Source organism: Centroberyx gerrardi, chromosome 3 (genome assembly GCF_048128805.1).
Source record: "Centroberyx gerrardi isolate f3 chromosome 3, fCenGer3.hap1.cur.20231027, whole genome shotgun sequence".
Lineage (NCBI taxonomy): Eukaryota > Metazoa > Chordata > Actinopteri > Beryciformes > Berycidae > Centroberyx > Centroberyx gerrardi.
The window spans coordinates 24,786,659-24,803,075 of record NC_135999.1 but is presented as its reverse complement, the minus strand read 5'-3'; the positions used below and the strand labels follow the sequence as shown (position 1 = coordinate 24,803,075).

Sequence of the window (16,417 nt, the reverse complement as noted above, 5' to 3'; positions counted from 1 at the left end):
TTCATAAAAAATAGTTTGCATAATTCATAACCCTGTGCAACTGAAGACACTGGCCCAGTAACAAGGTGATATCGCATCACAAAAAAAAAGAAATTCTGTCATCCTGTTACATGTGCAATTAGCATAAGGAATAATCACGCTGTACATTTAAATATGCTTTTTTTATGCTTATTACCAGTAAGTATCCTGTTAATGTCTTGCTTTAGCCTTTCATGTCTTGAAATGCATTAGCAGTTCTACACTTGAGAGATACTTAATTGCAATAATTTTTAATACACAGAATCCATCCACGACACTGTAGAGTAACTCCACAAGTTGCAAAGTAGGTTAACAACCAAGTAGGAATAGCTAATAGCTACAGATCAAGGAACTCCAAATGACTCCCAGTGTATCCAAAGGCTGTGACTCAACTTCCCTCAACAACAAACAAACAAAACAAAAAAACACGGAGACAGTTCTACATGCATCAAACAAACAGCTTCCATACACAACAAAACTACATGATACTCAAATGCAAACTAAAATCGGAGACACAGCTGGAGACACTGTCAGTATTCCATGACCAACCGCACATAACAAAATAATCTGTTTGTTATTCTCCAACGCAATCACAAATAACAGAAAGTATGTTTTCTCTGCTCTGTGTTTCACAAACAAGAAAAAGTGGGAAATGAGATTTTAACAATTTGACAGATAGCCTAATAGAACACAATGCACGTCTGGCTGGTTGCATATTTAAATAAAATTCTTCCAAAGCTTCTGCGTGTAACAGTAAAGACCGAGAGAACTCAGTCTAAATGAGGCCACAAAAGACTGATGATTTGCTGAATAATAAGCAGCCCAGATTGCCTGACATTAGTATGCGACAGCGTATAGCCTCCCTGGGACAGGCACCTCTGACAAGCCTTGATCAATTTTGATCCCGATGAAGACATATTATTTTTAGATATCTGACAAGTGCCTGAAAACCCTGCTTCCCAGGTATGTTTCACTTTTATATTAGCAATAGGCACAAGTGGTGAATTTTCCAAAGGAAGATATGACAAGCTAATCCACAGAGAGAAGCGTTCTTGGCTCAATGATCCCCCAAGAGCTTGACAGTTTCAGGTATTTGGAAGTGTCAGTGGGTAAAACTTGTTTACATAATTATATGGGTGTATTTGGCTGTTTTTCCTCTCCGAGTCCTGATTAGAGAATGAATTGATTTATTAAAGAAGGAATGCGATAGTGTAAAAACAATTTTCATTTTCATGAAAAACCTGTGGCAAAAAACCTGCCGTCTATCTTGTTTCTTAAAATATGCATTGACTACCATGCTCATATAAAGAGACTTAGAATATGTTATTTTTTTTCTCAGCGTTATGAGTGAAAAAAAATAAGCTTTCCCCAGGAGAAATCTGGTCTCACGTGATTACAAAAATGAGATGTGAGAAAAACAAATAGTTCATATTAATGCCCTGCAGAACACGAACCTAACGCATTCCCTTTTTAGGGAGGTTCAGAATCTGTGCTAGGATTTTGCATTTCATATTTGTTTATTCTGCCTCCTTGTGCCCTAGGAAATAGTAATTGTTGTTTGTATATGCATGTTTGGGGATTTTGATCCATGATGATATTTTCTCTCCTCCAACCAAGGACAATTACCAAACAGTATAGGAGATAACACTGTTTGCCAGCAGCAAAGGCACACTTTAGTGAAAAAAAAATAATAATAAAAAAAATAATGGGAGAGATATTTTAAACACCTAAAGCTTTGCACAGACACAGTTGTTATTGATCTATACCCGGAGCTTAGGCTTCCCTTTGCATCTGTAATATCACCGCATTTTTCCCAGAGACATGTGCAAAGCTCTTAAAACAATCTCCTGAGACTAATCAAAGTTTCTTCATTTCAAAAGGGTTTATTTATTCCTTTAAAATCATGCACTCTCTAGTGGCTCCTGACATTTATTATTATTTTGAGTCAGAATTTCGGGTTTCCAACTAGATTTTGATGCTACGATTATAGTCTAAAGAAATAAAGACATTTAAAAAAATAACAATTTAATAAATAATTTATTTTTACAACACAAATGCAAAAATGAAAATCAAATGCGTATTTTATAATTAATTTAATTATATTTTTTCCACAGCATTTATTTTGGTCCTACAAAGAAAGCATGTACTCTATACTGAAAACATATTCAAATATGGTGGAAAAAAGCAGGCAGTTGCTTTTTAGGATGCTCAGTAGCCGCCTTTTGAAACAGAAATAATAATGCAGTAACTGTCTTTTGAAAACGTTGTGTAATAAGTTAGTCTTTTACAACCTGATGGATGCTGCAATTGATCGGCATGATGGCAAAAACTATGAAAATAAGCCCAGGTTGAAAATAACTTCCTTTATCTCACTGTTTATTGTAAGTGACAATTTTATATGTAACTTTTTATTAAACTACTACCAAGCTAAAAAATGTTTCAACTTAGTTTCTCTTATTATCTTGACTTGAGCAGGGAAGGATGGATGGTGATCTGGAAGATGCTGTCGCAAGTTAGATGTGTTTGACACTTTGGCAGCCACTTTTCCCCGGCATGTTTCGCAAATTGGATATCAGTCATCTTCAGCAACCCCCTGGTCATTTTTGAGGTATTCAAAATGCTGAGTTAAGGCACTTTTTAGGTGGATATAAGTCTGGGATGTTGTCTCCTCTCTGTTAGCTAATGTAGCCCCCACACAAACACACACAAGCATTGTGATTCACTCTTGTGAGAAGTTTTGACAGGCGCAATCTTGTGCAAACGCAAGGCTGCATTCAGTGAGTGTAGATCCATAAACACCATACCTTCTAAAACGCTTACGGTTGGAAAAGTGTGGCGTTTTAAAGTTAATAGCAGAAGTTCAAAGTAACTAAGCACATCTACTCAAGTATTGTACTTAAATACAATTTTGAGGTAGCTACTGGCACTTTATTTGAGTACTTCCATTTTGTGAGACTTGATAATTTTACTCACTACACTACATTTCAGAGGGAAATATTGTACTTTTTACTCCACTACATTTATCTGATGGCTGGAGTTACTAGTTACTTTGCAGAATAAGGTTTTACATGGAAAACATACAATGAGCTCATAAAATATGATGCATTGTTAGAGTTTAAACTACCCAACAGTATATGGAGCAGTTAGACCTACAACATTAAAATACTTCTTACAGGTTAATGCATCAATAATTTAACACTCTGAAAGGGGCCATTCTTCAGAATGAGTACTTTTACTGGAGCATTTTTCCATTATGGTATTGCTACTTTTACTTAAGTAAAGGATTTAAGTACTTTTTTCACCACTGGTTAATAGTGACAAGATAATCACTGCATCCCTATTTTCAACATAACATACGACCACCAGCTACATGCTGTTCAGCTCCTACGCAGAGTTACATGCAGGCACATCTCCAAAATGTCAGAAGTGAGTGTGTGTCTCTCCACAGGCCGGCTCCCCGGGCCCTGATGGGGCGGAACCTTGCGTTATTGCAAAGTAATATTTACAGTAGGAGAAGCCCACAGGCTTAATTGGCATGGCCAGTGATGGAGCATATGCACTTTCCAGTGGGAGCCCATCTGACATGGCCACTCGCTGATGACCACCCACATTAGTCTCCATATGTGGCAGACAGAAGGGCCCGTATGCACACTGCCCTTCAACTAATGAAGCCAACTCACCCGGCTTATACCTCAGCCTTTTAGAGGACTTTATCCAGAGTCTGGAGCCAGCCCCGTACCTCTCACAGCGTGCACACACACAAACACGTGCACACACACACACACACACACAAACATATACACAAGCCATATGGCGTAACTCGGAGTTGTAAAAGCATAACTGTTCCCTCACCTTCACCTCCGCACAGACACATACAGAGACCCAGACAATCACACACACACATGCACACACACACACACACACACGCACACTCAGTACGCAGTAACTCAGAAATGTTAAAATATAATTGCACCGTCACCCTCACCTTCACCTCGCACACGCACGCACACACACCCTTAGACTCGCAGCAAGAAAACTGTGTTGAGATGTGAGGAGAGAAAGAAATAAGGAGAGAGAGAGAGAGAGTGGTAGAGAGAGAGAGAGGGGAGGAAAGAAAGAGGGGAGAAAGTAAGAGAGAGAGAGAGAGAGAGAAGCTGCGTGGTGCGAGTGTGAATTCACCCTCCAGCTGGGCAGCTAAATGGACTCGGTCGGTCATTAGCATGCATAGGTCTAGTCCGGACATTTAAGGTTATTCATTCCCCGGGCTAATTCTCTCCACGCTGAAAATGCCGGGCTACTTCCTGAATCACTCTTAATCAATGCCTTTTTACTAGCTGTTGTTGTCCTAGTTGCTGTTTTCCACATACACATCCTCGACAACAGCCTCCGCTCTGCCAGCCAACAGGTCGGCGGAGCGCACCGCACGTTTGGGTGTTTTGGGGCTGCAGATGTTAGCGCATACTTAATAAGCCTGATCACAGGAGCCCCAACCTCGCAATGTAATTCCGCTACCCAAGGTGCATCTGTTCTGCTTGTACTCACAGGAACCCCATGCTGGCGGAACTGTTTCACAAAGTCACACAAGTCATACAGTGACTCGGCGGCTTCCTCCCTAACAGGCGGCGGAGGCATCAAAGCAAGCCAGGGCAAGGAGAAACAGCCGGATACCGCCGGTGCCCAGCGTGGCACTTGACTTGGAGGCAACAAATACAAATTGTATAGACTCGGGTTGTTTATTTTACTCTGTGCACTGGGAAATATCCGTGTGTATCGTCTGCATTGTGCATACACTGCAGTTTCCCCCGATAGCAAAGTTTGAGATAAGGATGTACCGGCGCATCAAGCGATACATTATGTGAATAGACATTTCTCCGCTGGCAGAATCTCTTCTTCACCCCAGCGGTATCACCTGACCATTGTGCTGTAGGTTACCCACAATGCATAGGGGTCATCAGATAACTGTCAAAGTCACAACAAAATCCCCCCGGGGATTTCCGCACAGTGTTATCAAACTAAAGCGCAACTCGTGAGCAAGAGAAGTGAGGACACTGTACAACTGTTCCAATAGACTATATTGAACTGAAACTACAGCGCTGTGAAGATTCCTCCCCTCCTCTGCCTCTTCTGAGTTTTATGCATTTCAAATACACCTCCAGTCACAAAGTAAATAGATTGCGAGTTTCCGCGCTGCTTTACTTCTTTTATGCTGGGAGCGGATTGTGATGTTTCTGCCTCTGTTTTCCCCGGAGACTTCGGCTGACCCACTTTCCCCAGTCCCGTGCACCTTGAGGGTGTTAACTGAATAAGGAATATTTACAGTGGAGTATTTAGAATCAATCTGATATGATTAAGTAATGAGTTCGAAACAATTAGAGGGAAGCACGGAGGGACTTTGAATGAGCTCGCCTTTTCGAAAGCCCACAACAATGTGATGTGGGCACAGACTCCCGGTGTTGAACAGAACTGAGTTTCATTCTAAAACGATATATCCGTCATTTCAAAAAAAGTGACTCCATCCTCTCCCAAAATGATTGGTAGCACAAAATGAAAACAAACCATGGTGCTTTTTGTAACATAATTCCATGGTTGACAAAATGGCAACACTGCATCTTGAGCATTTTTTTTTTTTTTCCAAAAATGGATTGACAGCATTTTGGAATTGGACTTTTCAGATTCTTCAGCAGTGTGAGGCGATGAGGTGGTGGTGGTGTCTGTGTGTGTGTGTGTGAGGAAGTGTGTGTGTGTGTGTGTGGCAAATGATCAGTGTTCAATATTTTTTTGACCGCTGTTTGCTTTGTTTCCTGTCAATTCTGTATACATATTGTATAGCTTGTTGACCAGAGGTTCGGTCAATAGGCCTATGTGTGTGTGTGTGTGTGTGTGTGTGTGTGTGTGTGTGTGTGTGTGTGTATTCATCACATTGCTTGTTTTGTTCCGCAGGTGATTCTGATGCTGACCAAACTGTTTGACTTCAACCTCAACAGTGTCACAGAGAGTTCATTGTGGAGGTAAGCTTATCACACTGCATGAGCTCCTAACATTTCTTTAAACCTCGACAGATTATAATGTTGGCACAGTAAATTAGTGCAGAGGTGACTTTGTGTGTGCGTGGGACTTCTTGTTCTATGTCTTTTTGATGATTTTGAACTGGTGGTTTGAGCTGCTCTTAGCACCACTCTGAGGTGTAAAGCACAGTATTACCTTCTTGGATCTCATAATATGAATCAGTCAAACATTTCAAGATCCAAATGGAGGCAAGAGACTAAGAAAAATCTGTCAATTTCAGAGCTGGAATAGCTGACTAGTTAATGCCTCACATGAAAGTATGAGTCACGGATCAATGTCATTGAAGCTGTCGGTGTTATCCAACAAATTGCCTTGACCAGCCTTGGACGCAGCATAGCCTCGCTTGGAGCATCATCCTCATTTCTGAAACGGGTTGCTGATGCAATCTTTGGTAGATGCCTGTTAGGAAGAGTATTTCGTATTATGAAATGTTTTTTTTATTATTATTGTTGCTATGCCTGCCTCCTAAACTACTGCAGCTGTCCTGGACCTCAGTGGGAGCAACCAGGATAAATAAAGATTAACTAAATAAAAATAAATGAAATTAAAAGTAAAGATATATAAATAAGAATGAAAGAGAACCATTATAGACTGTATTTGTTAATATATTAGAGGTGGTAAGCTCGCATGGTGTGATGAGGCTGTCTTGGTGTTTGAGCTGGTTCTCATTGCATATGCCAGTTTGAAAAAAAAGCTTTTGCAATCCTCAAACTTAGTGGAACGTCATAAGATGTTTATATGAAAGCCATTCTTGCAAATTGCATGCAATAGCTGGCCCCAGTTTGTTTGTCTAAGTGAAAAGAAGAGCTGGATTTTGACAAATTAAAGTTTTTAATAGTGGAGGATGGCAAGAATTTGAAATGTTTGAATTTTTTCCCACAGCTCATTCTGTGTACCATCCTGACTCATTGCCAATGATTGACATCCATTTTCCCATCTACCAGCTCACTCTAAATGCAGCTAAACCTGTTTGAATGCTACAGATTTGTATCTCTCTGCTCCTTTCGAAGGCTCACCGTTAACAGCATTTTTTCCTAATTCCTCCTTGGCCTTTAGCGAACAAGAGAAAATGAAATACTCTTAAATTCGTTCCACATCACTATCATTAAAACTGATGGAATTGAATTTTGGGCTGAGGGAACAGTAAGGCTGTTAAATGGACCTCTGTGAACCAGTAGTGGTGCAGGAATTAAATTCACTTTACTTACTTTGCTTAACTCGGGTAGTTTTTAGAGTAACAGTACTTTTCAGAGTAAAAGTTGTGACATGAATGTAGTGAATACAAGCAAGATCTGGCATTTAAAGTGAATCATTAATTTGGACTTGCTGCTACTTGCTGCCTTACCTGCCATAACTGCCATAATAGCTTCATTAATATAAGCTAATAAAGGAACCATTCACAAACCTTGTATGTACTGGAGGGAAGATTTTGGAACATGCACATCATCTCAATTCATTTGTCTCAAGCCTATCTAAGCACATAGTATGTTTTGAGCGAGCTACTTTTACGTCCAGCTCACTCTTTTACATTAACCTTTTCTTGACAAGTTCTTTTACTCTGATTTGAGTTTTGAGTGAAATTTAACTGAAGTAGAACTGCCTCTACTTGGGTCAAATAGTGGAGGGAGAGGCAGGATCAGGGAGAAAACACTGCGCATGTTCTCCTTACACTTCCAGAGGTTGCCCCAAGGCTTTAGCTCTCACCCACAGCAGTGGTAAATGTACCGTTATATGGCTGCACTTATCTCATGGTGGCCTAAGTCAGGTTGTTTCTCTGTGTCAGTGGTGTTGATAGCACATTACCCTCTTAATGGTGCGTCTACCATTGACTTTTCACTCACATTATTATGAATCTAAAACCTAGCGAGAACAGAGCTTCGAACTGTGGTAATGCATGGGTGATTAAGGCTGCATGTGCATAAGCTAAATAGATAGATTGACAGAAAGACAGTTAGACAGATAAAAGACAGAGAGAGAGACAGAGAGAACAGGGTAATGAGGATGCAGGATAGCAGTGGGGATTTTACAGAAAGGAAGATGCAGAAGCAGAGAGTTGTATTTGAGATGCTGCTTTGTGTCAGATTGCTGGCACTCCTCAAGGTGAGTTTAAATCTAAACCAGGCAACTCTGCACGTCAGCAGGAAGAGGTAACTGTTTGAAAAATGTGAACTTCAATATGCAGAAATCATGTGACGTGACATTAGCACGTTCATGTTTATCAACCCAGACAGTCTGTGATTGCTTTATACTAGTGCTGAACAATTAACCGGAAAAAAAGAGAAATCGATTTCTAAACAAGGTGTTTTGGAGCTCCAGGTAAACTTTGGTCCATGAATCAAGTACAATATCGGTGAAAACCTTTCATCATACTCAAACTCAGTAAACTCCTGCACACTGACATCTATTTTTTTAACAAAATCACTTTTCTTTAAACTAACAGAAACAAAAAAATTTAAGAAAGTTTTAAGAAAAACTTGTGGTGATATGAATCGCAGTTTAAATCGCAATTGCAATATTCTGTCAAATAGTCGCAATTTGATTTTTTGTCAATATCGTTCAGCCCTTCTTTATACCAAAGGACAAGAGAAGCAAAAGATCTAACATTGGTTAGCTCAGCTTTCTCTGGACGGAGCGCTCCCTCACTGCTGTTTAGGAGACAGAGAGAGAGAGAGTCCATACCTGATACCAGAATTTAATTTAGACAAATAGGGCAAATCTGTGAGGTCTCAATTAGACGGGATGGGAAGCTCTTCTCTGTCACAGCCCCACTTTGTGATTAAGTGGGGTGTATTTTCACATAAAAATCTTAGCTTAGTGTAGCTTTAAGAATGGAAGTTTGCCATCAAACCTGAGGGCAGCAATATGAAGGAAGGGGGTGGATGCGGATGTGGAGGGAGGGAAGGGTATGCTTTTGCCTGCTGCTCAGAAGATATACTGTCTGAGCGGGCTGAGCGTTTCATAAATTCATCTGGAACACTCAGCAAAGCTGCCGTCCGTCCGGCGTCTCGGGCAGCGCTGGTGGTGCTTGCACCTTGCTAATGCAGTGAGTGACCTCATGTTAACTATCCCAAAATGCAGCTCCCATCCTCCGAACCATGATTAATCAAACCCCAACAGAGAATGTGAGTGCTGTATAGTAGCTGTCTATCAATGTACAGTAGACTTGGAAATTGGAAATTCTAATTAAAACTCCAGCGTAATAAGCCTTTTTAATAAGCGAACATAGCCATAATACTAATCTATTTCAGGGAAAGTGAAATAAGGGGGTCGAATCAAGGAGGTTTAAGGCTTTTGGTGTGCATGTTTTGTGTGTGTATGTGTGTGTGTGTGTGTGTGTGTGTGTGTGTGAGAGAGAGAGAGTGTGTTTCAGTAAGAAGGGAGGAGGGCTCCGGCTTTGATGGGGAATAGCTCAATCGCCTCCAGCATATCCAGAATCCATTTTCCTCAGTGAGCCATATCACCTTAATAGGACTGATATCATTCTTGTGTCCTCGTATAATGTTTCATTAACTTTCCCTTGTTTAATCCAACATGTGGACAGTCTGTATTGGCTTGGCTACGGATCCTGCAGAGCCAACAGCCACACGGCGGATGAAATCACAGCAGTGTGGTCAGGGCGGCGTTTTACACCCACACATAACCATCGACTAGCCCTTCAAAAAGCACTAGCAAAGCCCAGAGCTGGGATGATAAAGGAGAGTGACGAGTTTCACTCAGAATCATCGTCCTTGAGAAACTATCATTTTCCATTTAATATAACTTTCATCTTCTTGAGATCAGGTGGGGGTGAGCCATTTTATCGGTTCATGTTGAGAGTTGCTGTGACACTAAAAGTAAGTCATTGGGCCTTAAATCAAGCAGCTCCGTGACAGAGGCCTCTGAGGAGCAGATCAATAGCCTGATGATGTCATTGTCCCGTGGTCCAGAGTGTCGATGGTTTCTCCTTTTGATAAACGATACTGGACTGATCCAGAAGAGTTCACCCGGTGGCAGTGTATTTCCTCACCATGGAAACCAGCCCGTAATAAATCTCCAAAGGGGTGTAAATGAGAAAGTGTTGCCAATGCACCATGAAAACTTCTGTATTTTCATGGGTGTCTGTCAACTTCAAGCAAGAAAAAGTGTGAAGCACTCAGAAAACTCAGAACGCTTCTATTTCAAACAAGTGCTTCAATCTGGATTTAACAGCTGCATGGAAATAGGATGGGGGAAAAAAATATAAAAACACATCAATCGATGTCACTGATTGCTTCATTTGAAGTGACAACAAGCATTCTAAGGTGTTTTTGCTGCATTTTGAAGCTTTGCATGCTTTAAGCTCTTTTTTTCCCCCTATCTTAACATGAAATTAGAATAGCTCCTTGATTGAGCCTCATGCCTCTCAAAATAAATTAAACGTGACAGCTGAGATAAGATTTTCAGACATTTTAAGACGGCCTGAAATGTTTAATTTCAACCGAACACAAATTTTGCATTAGCGCTTTGACCAACATTTGAATATTTCAGCACTCATCTCATCCAGTGTTGGTCTTGATTCAACTGTTTAAAGCTGGCTTAACTCTTTTCTATGTAAATGAAGTTTAAGAAATTATGAAGTGCCTCTGCTTGCCAGTCATGTTGGACAAGACCCATTATTCCACTTCCAGAGATGAGTGAAATGTGACTGCCCACCCGAGGATCCACCCCAGGAACGCAGAATTATGACCGGCAATGGTCAATTTAATGTAGTTTAAAGACTTGCTTGTTCCATTTTCTGTCTTTATTTAAAGGCATACTGAGCAGGATTTTCCCCCTTGAAATAGCATAAACTCATCCAATAATTATCCTACTCAATAATTACTTATGACCCATTAGTAGTCTGTGACAGTGTGTGTGTCTGCAGAGAGCCTGCCTTCTGCCTGGATTTTGTTATTTCTTAAAGGAATAGTTCACCCAAAAATTAAAATTCGGTCATTATCTACTCATTCTCATGCCAGTACAAACTCGGGTGAGTGTTTTTTCTTCATACAACTTACCTCGAGCCAGGCTCGCTGCTGGAGGAGCTTCTTCCACTGAATGGGAAGTGAATGGGGAGGTGGACGTTCTGCTTCAAAAAGGGCAGTAAATGTCCATAAAATTACTCCATAAAGCTCGTGTAGTATAATCAAAGTCTTCTGACGCCTGATGATCGCTCTATGAGTCGAAAAAAACGTAATTTGATCCATTATTTCATGAAAATCCGAGTCGATTCTGCATTACCAAACCTCACGAGATGGAGGTCGCGCACTATCGCACACACAAACCTTGCGCGGCCACAGTGGCCTCGCGAGGTTTGGTAATGCGAAAGTACATGCGATGGCGATCGACTCGGATTTTCATGAAATAATGAGAGCGATCAATAAATAGAGCGATCGTCAGGCGTCAGAAGACTTTGATTATACTACACAAGCTTTATGGAGTAATTTTATGGACATTTACTGCCCTTTTTGAAGCAGAACGTCCACCTCCCCATTCACTTCCCATTCAGTGGAAGAAGCTCCTCCAGCAGCGAGCCTGGAGAACTCCAGGTAAGTTGTATGAAGAAAAAACCCTCACCCGAGTTTGTACTGGCATGAGAATGAGTAGATAATGACCGAATTTTAATTTTTGGGTGAACTATTCCTTTAATGTTTGGGACGTTTCTGGGCGTCAACCTTTTGGCGTGTGTGTGTTCACCTGCAACCAAAACCACTGCTAAGTTAACTCTGCGTCGCTCTTCATCCCGATCCTCTCCTTCAGTACTTGCCAACCCCAGATTCACTCTCATTTTGGAACGTACCTTGTCTGCTTGGTGTTTCGCCTCACTGTACTTTTTTTTTTACAGTTTTTTTTACTGTTCTGGCAACCGCAGGGAGGAGGGGTCAACTTTGAAAGTTGTGTTTACAAGCCACAACCAGCAAAATCCTACTCAGTATGCCTTCAATCAATTTTACTTGAATTTCTACTACAAATGCAAGCTATGCAATCAAAACCTTATGTCTCTGAAAAGGGACATTTCCACAAGTCTAGACTCACCATTTATTTTTTACCAAGACACGATAGATAGATAGATAGATAGATAGATAGATAGATAGATAGATAGATAGATAGATAGATAGATAGATAGATAGATTATATATAATGTAATGTTTCCAAACACAGCTATGCATGACTTGCAGTGATGTTCTGATGGCACCGCCATATTGACTCCCAATTTGACCCCTAATACAAACATTCACAGTTAATGAGAGAATGTACCACAGTTTTATTAAATAATGCACTTTACTTACCGAGTAGCAATTAAAATGCCTTTAGTATGTTGTGACATTGGTTGTAATATTCATGTTGAGATGGAAGGGCTGAAATCTCATCATCTTCCCACTGACAAAGAGACACGTGACATAGCAACAATTTAAAAATGTTAAATTATCTCACCTGCTCGGGGATCAGGAACTTTTCCTCTTGAAGATGAAGTACTTTTGGATAGTTCACCCACCCCGAAGTGAGATACCGAAATGCATCGCAGTAACCTAAGTTTAGAAACAAATAATACCTCATCAGATTATTCACGTTTACTTACACCCACACCACAACAGTCTTTTTTCAGGTAGGTTCTAGCTTTGTTGTTATATATTTAGCCAGCCGGTTGCTAGGCGATTTGTGACGTAACTGCAAAGCCTCTACACTACAGGCCTGCCAGCGCTCACGCACTGAGCGTCACACTCATGCAATTTGCACCTCTCACACGTACTCACGCCACACTCCCTATTTCCCACACTAGGAGAGAAGTTTTTTTTAATTCCTGGTATTTTCAGGAATTAAAAGCTAGGTTTCTGCCAGCACAGGTACTCCTCCTGTCCTGTGTGTCTCTCATCAAAGAGTGCGCTCCTCCTTACCCTCAGGTGCAGCATGGAAGCATTATATAGGCATTAATCCAGTTGTTTCTACTAAATTACCACATCTGTCTTAAAGTAAACAAATGCATAAGGAAGGAACACGGGCAACACAGTTTCTTAAAGAGACAGTAATGATTACTGTAACACATATATGAACAATACATTGTGTTTCATTAAATTATTAGAAAGATTATTACATTTTGCAGATTTTTTTTATTTTTTCGATTATTACAGTTTCAGATGTGACTCAAAATAAAAGCCGTTCATTACCTGTTCAGTTCATGTGTTGGCATGACTGACAACAAGGCAAGAATCACTGAAAACCCGCCCACAAAGCTCCCAAACCAGCCAAAATATACCTGCCAGCACTGAATGGCATTGCGAAAATGAGTTTGTGTAATTGTAAATGATATTTATTACTATATTTGTATTGGAGTCATAAACAAAGTAAAATATAAATAGAGATAAACAGTATTTATCTTCAATATATTTATTGAAGATATATATAATAAAATATAATATATAACCTCAATATCCTTTATTTGACTAAAACTAGGCATTATTCCCAAGTAATCAATATAATCTAATCTCTCAAGTAGCAAATACAGTGGATTTACCTAGAGGAAAACTGATGTAGTCCTCTCTCTCACACACATACTCTCTCTCTCTCTCACACATACTCTCTCTCTCTCTCTCTCTCTCTCTCTCTCTCTCTCTCTCTCTCTCTCTCTCTCTCACTCACACACACACACACATTGCATTTGTGTATTATACATAAAAGATAAATGCATTAAAGTTATTTATACTTAAAATAACAAGTATCATTTATCCTTTGTGTCCTGTGCTCTGTGTTCTAATTGCACATAATTTAATTTAGTTTTTTCTACAAACAAAACAGCAAAAGAACAAATATTGGTTCAGTTCATTGCACTTGCCTTAATCTTTTGGGTAAAACTATCCAAAAATAGGGTAAAAATTACCAAGTTACGATAGACCTCTTGACTTTGTGGAATTATACACATACAAGCCCCCCAAACCCCCATTAGCATCGCATTGCCAGCTGTCAGCAACTACAAGTAACAGGTAAGGTACGCTTGAACGTTGCCTTACTGCCAACAGCTATCTCTTTATTACCTTGTGGCTATGACTGTTTTGCCTAACATTTGCCATTTTTCTTAGATAGTTAAAGAGATACAGCTACAGATGTTTGGCTTTGCAGCTGTCAAGCTATCATGCTTGCTGATTTGACACTTGCTGTGCTTAGCTAAACTACTAGACATGTTGCATTTTATGGTAATGTTAGCTAACTGCCTGTAGTCATATTTGAAAACACAAACTTTGATCAGTATGCAACACTGATCAAGTGTTTAGCAGTGACTCTTGTTAGATAACTTCATCAAGACACTTAAAAAATTGGTGTTTGGCTAGATGAAAGTAAGGCAAGAGGATCAATGCACTGATATAGGGCAACACGACAATTACTATGCATAGATCACATTACACTCACTTGTGGCCAATTTGCCAACCTAACTGGTTGCTTAATGACTCACCCGCAGGTGATCACTTACTTATAGTCCAATTTGGTCTATGTAGTACATCTAGGGCGTTTGTACGGGGGCTGGGGTTGGTGCAAGAGGGACTGAAACGGTATAATTCAGAAATTCCTCCTGAAGCATTGCACTCAGAATGATTAATAGAACACACAGACTTTAGCTTTCCTTTGCCAACGAAAAACAAAAGACAGGTGATGCCCCTCACTGCTTATTTCCTTGTGTGATTATAGAGGATAGAGAACTTTATCTAGATCTGTAAGACATATTTGTTGTTTATTTAATTTACAGATATCAAAATCAAAGAGGGCAAGCAAGGTGTCATATTGGAAAGGATGCATAAAAAGGCCTAAAAGTGAAATGACTAACAGTGAGCTTTAGAAACATCAATGAACATACTTCAGCTACATAATTTTGCCATAGAGTTCATACGATTAAAAACCTTAAGGATTAAAAAGTAACTATATGGTTGTATTCCTGCTTTGGCAGTTGAATCTCCTGCCCAAGGTCTGCCTGCACACTTCAGCTGTGATGTTGCAGAGAAACACATCTGTATGCAGTAACTCCTGTCTTAGTCATAAGACAGAGTTTCATATTTTGGAGCACAGCTGATGTCCTTTCTTTTCAACCAGAGCTACCAAAGTACTAATATGCAATATATCAGCTAGCATGCTACAAACAAACACATGCTTACAATGCAACATAATTTATTGACAACTGATAAATATGCAGTCAGGTGCTTTACTAATTAAAAATATATTTTTCAAATTTAATTAAATGGCTCTAGCTGTCTCCATATCTAGTGCAAAAAATGAATTTAAATGTAATCTTGAATCATTGCTGCTAACACAACAACCACAGTCTTTCTTGGGTCATGTTTTTTTTTTGTTTTTTTTCATTTTCATGTTCCATGTGTTGCTTTCATGTTCAACCTGTTCTCGCAGTATTTCACCAAAGTGATGAATACTGCACCGTATTTAAGTTGTTTATGTCTCTGTATAAATGCCACCAAGATAAATCCCTGTACGCTATATTTTATTGTACATGTACAGATAGTGAATATAATTCTGATAGTGGTTATGTTGTTCTGTCGTGTTTAAGAACATAATTGAAGTTTCTTAGCATATTCAGATTTGACTAATAGTGTCATAATACCAACAATAGTAATACTGTCAAACTGCAGAATGCCCTGCCACAGGTTCAGCACAGTCAGAACATGGATGTTGGACCTATGTCAAAAAATCGGTGGAGGAATAGTGTTATGATGTTTTATGCATGTGTGAGTGTGTTTGTGTGTGTGTACGCATGTTTGTGCATGCACATGTGTGTGTGTGTGTGTGTGTGTGTGTGTGTGTGTGTGTGTGTGTGTGTGCGCATACAGGCACATGTGCATGTACAGATGTATTGATGTGTTCATGTGTTAAACAATGCACGACATACAATTCCTGGAAACTGGCACTGCATACGACAAGAGAATTATTACTTAGGCCGGATCAAATTTTATATGCAGTGATAATGATATAAACTCAACTGCAGGAAGAACGTACGCATTTATTAATCCGTGCTGGGTCTTGTTTATGTACAGTCTAAACAGCTGAAGTCACCGCACAGTGACTGTAATGATGTGGCCCCTGTATTCCGGCCGCGGCTCAGGTTGCTGTGTTGAGCATAAAAGGGACTTAATTGCGTCAGTGCTCTTTCCCCTCTCGCTCTGAATTCTCGAGGGGACTTTTAATTGCAACAAGTAATTCATCAAGTGTTCATCAGCCCCTTCTGATTAAATTTCAGGTCAACTGACTACGGAGCAACGTACCAGAAGCTGAACGAGAAAGTGGGAGCAAAGACAATACTCAGCTATTTGTACGTCAGCCCCAACAACAAGAGAAAGGT

General features: G+C 40.0%; 2 protein-coding genes across 2 annotated transcripts in view; one reads left to right on the top strand and one right to left on the bottom strand.

The window, feature by feature from the left end:
* Positions 1–16,417, top strand: part of sorcs1 (sortilin-related VPS10 domain containing receptor 1) — a 117,007-nt gene that overhangs the window by 49,611 nt on the left and 50,979 nt on the right. The window contains exons 2-3 of the mRNA XM_071906299.2: positions 5,959–6,026; positions 16,316–16,415. Coding sequence (XP_071762400.2) covers positions 5,959–6,026; positions 16,316–16,415 — 168 coding nt within the window. The remainder of the gene's footprint in view (positions 1–5,958; positions 6,027–16,315; positions 16,416–16,417) is intronic.
* LOC139917216 (ATP synthase peripheral stalk subunit d, mitochondrial-like) overlaps positions 1–16,417 on the bottom strand; it is a 232,760-nt gene that overhangs the window by 204,450 nt on the left and 11,893 nt on the right. The window lies entirely within an intron of this gene.